We start from the raw sequence: 7,438 nt of genomic DNA on the forward strand, positions 1-7,438 counted from the left end.
TCCCATTCCATCAGTTGCCTTTTAGTTTTGTTGATTGTTTCCTTTGCAGTGCAAAAGTTTTATCTTGATGAAGTCCCAGTAGTTCATTTTTGCTTTTAATTCCCTTGCCTTTGGAGATGTGTCAAGTAAGAAATTGCTGTAGCTGATGGCTTATATTCAGGTCCTTCATCCATTTTGAGTTTTTTTTTTTTTTGTGAATGGTGTAAGAAAATGTTGTGACAAAGTGTTAAATAGCCTCACTGACAAGTAAACTGGGCCTATCCATTTGAATGATATTAGCTGCATGAAAATAATATTATTTTTCTGCGAGTCATTGGAATATACCATATGTATAGTATTGTACGCTATAATCATTAGTCTTCAATTTTAGGTGGTTCAGACTCTGCCACTCTTTATCCTGTGTTTCTTTATATATTAAGAGCTTAGGAGTGCCTGGGTGGCTCAGTCGGTTGAGCATCTGACTCTTGATTTCAGCTCAGGTCATGATCCCAGGCTGCTTAAGATTCCCTTTCCCTCTTTACGCTCTCCCCCACTTGGACACTCTCTCTTTTAAAATAATAATAAGAGCTTATATTTTGAAGTTAGTAAGTTTTTATGTTTTTATTGAGATGATTTATTTGGAAATAAGACTAGTGGAACCCTTTTTATTATTTAAAAATTTTTTTGTTTTATTTTTTCTATTAGAGAGGGGGGAGGGGCAGAGAGATGGAGACAGAATCTGAAGCATGCTCCAGGCTCTGAGCTGTCTGCACAGAGCCTGAAGTGGGGCTCGAATTCACGAGCAGTGGAGTCATGACCTGAGGTGAAGTTGGACGCTTAACCGACTGAGCCACCCAGGTGCCCCTTTAGAATCCTTTTTTTTTTTTTAATGTTTATTTATTTTTGAGAGAGAGAGAGAGAGAGAGAGAGAGAGAGAGAGAAAGAGCGTGAGCAGAGGAGGGGCAGAGAGAGGGGGACAGAATCCGAAGCAGGCTCCAGGCTCTGCGCTGGCAGCACAGAACCCGATACGGGACTTGAACTCACAGACTGTGAGATGACCTGAGCCAAAGTTGGATGCTTAACTGTGCCACCCAGGTTCCCCTTTAGAATCCTTTTCTAATTAGAGGATAAAACTGATAAACATGTTGAGAAATTATAATCTTAAGATTATATTCGTAGCAATGAGCTGTTATAACAGAATTCTGTTTTTCTAATAAATATTTCTTAAGGTAGGCTTTACATTTTCTATCCCTTTTGACTTCTGCCTTTCCCCCTTTCAGGTTATTCCTACTTTTTTATTTCTTCTTTGAGTTATTCTAGCTTCTAATTTTCTGCAAAACCAAGAAAATTTCCAGTTTTTTAAAGCAACTGTGCATAGTATGAAGAGTAAACTTACTATACAAATAAGTTATATATGCTTATGAGTAAGTGCTAATTAATTAGGAGTTAGTTATTTTCATGGGATAGCTGTAAAAATTTGATATATTTTGGGATGATTACTTTATAATGCTACTATTTAAAGAAGCATTTACTTGGTTTAGTTTTATAAGGAACGTGTGTGTTTATGTGTGTATATATATGCATGCGCCTGTGATTATTGTTACCTTTTAACATGGTAACTTGTTACCATCAAGATCAGCATCTTCATGGAAAAAGTATGGTCCATGCAACTAGCCTGAACATATACTGGAAATGGGTAAAATGCTGGGCTGCTTCTTTGATGTAAACTCTTCATTTTGATTCTCTAGGTTCAGTTGACACTCTATACTTACCTGTCCACGGAATTCATTGGTACAGTCAACATATATAATGCCATTCGGAGAGTTGGAACAGTGCTTCTCATCATGCATACACTGAAGTACTACTACTGGGCAGTGAATCCTCAGGATCGAAGTGGTATCACCCCAAAAGGATTAGGTATATTATCTCAGCCTACATATTTTGTCATAGATTGTTTTTCTTTGTTTTAACCAATAATATATTATTCTTGAAGTTTTTCTGAATATCATCATGGCAAAATTATATTTTAATCTTACTAATAATTTTAATAGTTTGTACTGAATTGTGATTGACAGAGGTTAATAACTCACTACTTAAAATAAAAACTAGCTACTTTTATAGAAGAATGCTACTGCTGCTGGTGTAAGTTGTTTGCAGAGTGTATATTAAGGCACTGAAAATGTGAAGAAATTTTATATTAGCATATGGTGTTGATGCAGAAGCTAATTCTCATAATGAGAATAATTAAAAACCATGTTTTTTGGGGAAATGGAGATTTCTTATGGAAGTAGGGGAGTATCTACTTCTAATAAATAATATAATGAACTTATAAAATTTCAATAATTATTTCCCTGTATAATCAATCAGGAAATTACTGGAAAGATAATATTCATTCATCATGTCAGAAATTTATGGGAAGGATCAAAATAAAAATTTTGATAAATGGTGGATCTTTTGGTTGTAAGTACAACCTACTTTAAATTGGCTGTTGTTGTAAAAGGGTGTTGTTAATCACCTCATATAAATTGGCATTTTTAGTAAAACATGGTGCAAGGATTCAGAATATGGCTCTTGAACCCAGTTTGTCTCTCTCCATTTCCCAGTTTTTCTTTGTTGGCTCTTTTCATGTATTCTCTCCCTTTAGCAGCCACTCCACCTTCACAACCTTAAAACTACAAGTCCAGCAGAAGAGTGTCTGCCTGTATTGAACATTTCCAGCAAAAGTCTTTTGCTGCTCATTGGCTCTGATTGTATCATATGTCCAGTCTATGTGGCAGGTATTTTTCTGATTGCCTGTACATGGGCATGGAAGCCTGTCCCACCTCTGAAATACATGATCTGAGAGCAAGGATGGGTTCAGTACCTTGATAAAAATTGAGAGCTGCTGCTTGAAATCAGGAAATAGATAGATGCTGGAGAGTCACTGTACTTAAATGCTTTGGCTGGCTGTTCAGTGATTTATAAACACAAGGTTTCATATTAGTATGAAGCTTGCTTTATCCATTTCAAAATAAATTCTGCTTATTCTTAGAGAATACACTATGTATAATTTAGAAAGATATGAGTGCACACAGAATTTATATGATCTCTTTAAGGTGGTAAGGTTGTAGCATATGTAGAGCTAGATCGTAATTTCCTGATGTAGCTGTATCATGTACATGTGCTGAATATTAGTTTTGTATTCTGGCATTTATTTTATAGACTGATTAGTGACCTTGGGGAAGTCTCATACTTCAAGTGAGAGAGCTGAACAGAGTTTGTAATTAATTCTGTTGTAACTCAGAAACTCTCTCCTATTCTTTGTCTAGGAATTGTCATGTGGAAAAAGTTTTAAGCAATTTTCTTCCTATTTTAATTGATCTGTTTGAGGTCATGGTGGTCCTGTGCTTTGGTGGTCTAAGAACTAGCTGTAGATAGTGATTAGTGGCGGGGGTTTGGGGGCGGAATTGCAGAAAATACGGGGCAAACAGGTACCTAACTTTAGGATCTTACAACAATGGGGTTTGGTTTCAAAAGCATTCTACTTGAGGATTATTTGTTTGAGACATGAAAATTGACTTTAATGTGAGCCATGTGTGACCAAGGACTTTTTCAAGAAGAGGAGGAGATGTCAGAGGTAGTCAACATAACATTCCCTTCTAAACAAACCAAACTGTGTTGAGGTGTACTTTAAAAATTTTTTGTATTAGCTTATACAATAGTAACAGTAGAAGTTTATTTCTTACTAAATTCACATATAAAATTTAGATTTTCCTTTTCTTTTTTCTTTGTAAACTTCTGTTACTGTACTAACATTCTCAGAGTCTTTTAAAGCAAAATATAAGTGCATATTGTTATTGAGTATGAATTTTATTGCCTCATTTTCATGTTTTAGAATTCATTTAACCTTAATCAAAAATAAACTGCATTATAGTTTCAGCATAACCCATTTTGTACATTTGAAACATTGTATATACAATTGTATGTGAGATTGAATGTCTTTCTAGAAGGCATAAAACTCTTTACATTGAGGAATAATTGACGAACAGTATTGTATTAGTATCAACATAGTGATTTGATATTTATATACATTACAAAATGGTTACCACAATAGTCTAGTCACCATCTGTCAACATATAAAGTTGTTACAATATTATTAACTATATTCCTTAAACTGAATAGTAAACTCTTTGAATTTATTTTATAATTGGAAAATTGTACCTCTTGATCTGTTCATCTATTTTGTCTGTCCTGCTATCTTCCTCCCCTCTGGTAATTGTCAGTTTGTTTTCTGTACATATGAGTGTTTTACTTTGTTCATTTGTTTTGTTTTTCAGATTATACATATAAGTGAAATTATCAGTATGTCTTTCTCTGACTTCACTTAGCATAATACTCTTTAGGCCTATCCCTACATGTCACAGTGACAAGTTTTCATTTTTATGGCTGAGTAATATTCCTGAGTGTGTCATGTTTGTGTGTGTGTGTGTGTGTGTGTGTGTGTGTGTGTGTGTACTCGCCACATCTTTATCCTTGTATCTGTCTATGGACATTTAGGTTACTTCTGTGTCTTCACTATGGTAAATAATGGTGTGGTTAACATAGGGATGCAAATGTTTTTAAATTCATAGTTTTTTTGGGTAAACACCTAGAAGTGGAATTGCTGGATTGTATGGCAGTTCTAATTTTTATATTTTGAGGAATCTCCATACTGTTTTCTATAGCGGCTACACCAGTTTATGTTGTCAACAGTGTGTTAAGGTTATTTTTCTTCACATTCTCACTAATATTTATTACTTCTTGTCTTTTTGATTTTAGCCATTCTGGCAGGTGTGAGGTGATGTCTCATTATGGTTTTGATTTGCATTTCCCAGATGGTTAGTGATGTTGGGCATCTTTTCATGTGCCTGTTGGCCATCTGTATGTCCTCTTAGAGATTTTTCTTGTTCTTGAGGTAGGCCTGTTTTGACATAAACTTCCCTTTTGGATCTGCCTTTGCTGCATTTCATAGATACTGGAACATTATGTTTTCACTTTCATTTGTCTCAAGGTATTTTCGAATATCCTTTTTGATTTTTTTTTTTTTTTGGCCCATTGGTTTTTTTATTTTTATTTACTTTTAACTTTTTTTTTTTTTTTTTGAGAGACAGAGGGTGGGTGGGGAAGGGGCAAAGAGAGAGGGAGAGATACAGAATTTAAAGCAGGCTCCAGGCTCTGTGATGTTACCATAGAGCCTGACAGGTGGCTTGAACTCACAAACCGTGAGATCATGATCTGAGCCGAAGTCAGATCCTTAGCTGACTGAGCCACCCAGGCACCTCTCCTATTGGTTTTTTAGTAACATGTTTTTTGGTCTCTGCATGTATGTGTTTTTTTCTAGTTTTATTCTTGTAATTGATTTCTAGTTTCATATCATTTGGTTGGAAAGATGCTTGATCCAATTTCAGTCTTTTTTTTAATTTAATGTATTTTATTTTATTTGAACAATATTTTTTAATGTTTATTTATTTTGAGAGAGAGAGACAGAGCACGAGTTGGGGAGGGGCAGAGACAGAGAGGGAGACACAGAATCTGAAACAGGCTCCAGGCTCTGAGTTGTTAACACAGAGCCCGATATGGGGCTCGAACTTGGGAATGGTGAGATCATGACCTGAGCCGAAGTCGGACACTCAACCGACTGAGCCACCTAGGCGCCCCTATCTTATTTATTTTTTAAAATGTTATCGCTTCTCGGCCTTTTGGCTAAGATCAAGTGTATTTTTTAAAATGTTTATTCACTTTTGAGAAAGAGAGAGACAGAACATGCTTGGGGGAGAGGCAGAGAGAGAGGGAGACACAGAATCTGAAGCAGGCTCCAGGTTCTGAACTTTCAGCACAGAGCCTGACACAGGGCTTGAACCCACAAACTGCTAGATCATGACCTGAGCTGAAGTCGGAGGCTTAACCAACTGAATCACCCAGGTGCTCCTGCAATTTCAGTCTTCTTAAATTTATTTAAAGAGACTTGTTTTGTGGTCTGTCATGCTAATATTCTAGAGAATGTTTCATGTACTTGAGAAGATGTGTCTTGGGTTTTTTGGATGGAATGTTCTGTACATACCTGTTTAGTGTATATGGTCTAATGTGTTATTTAAGGCCAGTGTTTTCTTATTCATATTCTGTCTGGATGATCTATCTATTGATGTAAGGGGAGTGTTAAAATCCCCTACTATTATTGTATTACTGTCAGTTTCTCCCTTTTTGTTTGGTAATGTTTGCTTTATGTATTTAGGTGCTGCAGTGTTGGGCATAATATTTGGACATAAATATTTACAAGTATTATGCCTTCTTGTTGGATTAATCCCTTTATCATTTTGTAATGTGCTTTATCTCTTGTTACAGCTTTTTAAAAAGTCTCTACTGTGTGATATAAGTATTGCCAGTCCAGCTTTTTTTTCATATCTGTTTTCATGGTATATCTTTTCCCATCACTTCACTTTTAGTCTATGTGTATCTTTAGATCTGCAGTGAGTCTTTTGATGGCAGCATATAGAGGGTCTTGTTTTTTTTTTTTTTTATTTAGTTTTTTTTTAATGTTTGTTTATTTTTGAGACAGTTAGAGACAGAGTGTGAGCATGGGAGGGGCAGAGAGAGGGGGAGACACAGAAACCGAAGCAGGCTTCAGGCCCTGAGCTGTCAGCGGGGCTCAAACTCACAAACTGCGAGATCATGACCTGAGCTGAAGTCAGATGCTTCACTGACTGAGCCACCCAGGCCCCCCACCTTTTTTTTTTCTTACTCATTCAAATTCATAGTTATTACTGATACATATTTATTGCTATTTTGTTAAATGACTTACTTTTTTTTTTTTTTTGTACTTCTCTGTTCCTTTCTTCCTTCTTGCTATTTTTCCTTGTGATTTGATGATTTTGTTTAGTGTTATTTTTGGATTCCTTTCTTTTTGTTTTTTGTGTTTCAAAGGTTTCTTTGTGGTTGCCATGAGCTTCAAATCTAAAAACCTAAGTATATAGAAGTTCATTTTAAGTTGTCATTCCTTAAGTTCAAATGCATTCTAAAAGTATTACATTTTTGCTCCCCTCATCTCCCAATATTTTATAGTTTGATACCATATTTTAAACTTTTTATTTAGTGTATTTCTTAACTGATTATTGTAGATAGAGTTGATTTTACTACTTTGGTCTTTGAGTTTTATACTACCTTTCCAAGTGAGTGATCACCTACCTTTACTATATGTTTGCCTTTACCAGTGTGTTTTTTTTCTTTCTGATATTTTCTTATTTCTAGTTATGGCCTTTTTTTATTCCTTCCTAAAAAAGTCCCTTTAATATTTCTTATAGAGCATGTTTAGTGGTAATGAACTTCTCTACCTTTTGCTCATCTGGGAAACTCTTTATCTTTTCAGTTCTAAATGATAGTATTGAGGCTTAAGTCCCTTTCGGTGACTCACTTTTTTTTTTTTTTTTTAAATTTTTTTTTTTTT

General features: G+C 35.2%; 1 protein-coding gene across 7 annotated transcripts in view; it reads left to right on the plus strand.

The window, feature by feature from the left end:
* The window catches only part of LRBA (LPS responsive beige-like anchor protein), a 772,087-nt gene that overhangs the window by 133,274 nt on the left and 631,375 nt on the right, over nt 1–7,438 (plus strand). For all 7 annotated transcript variants that reach the window (XM_040472514.1, XM_040472528.1, XM_040472537.1 and 4 more), the window contains exon 14: nt 1,728–1,896. In XM_040472514.1, coding sequence (XP_040328448.1) covers nt 1,728–1,896 — 169 coding nt within the window. The remainder of the gene's footprint in view (nt 1–1,727; nt 1,897–7,438) is intronic.

The sequence above is a fragment of the Herpailurus yagouaroundi genome, unplaced genomic scaffold (assembly GCF_014898765.1).
Source record: "Herpailurus yagouaroundi ecotype Mexico unplaced genomic scaffold, PumYag 28, whole genome shotgun sequence".
In the NCBI taxonomy this organism is placed as follows: domain Eukaryota; kingdom Metazoa; phylum Chordata; class Mammalia; order Carnivora; family Felidae; genus Herpailurus; species Herpailurus yagouaroundi.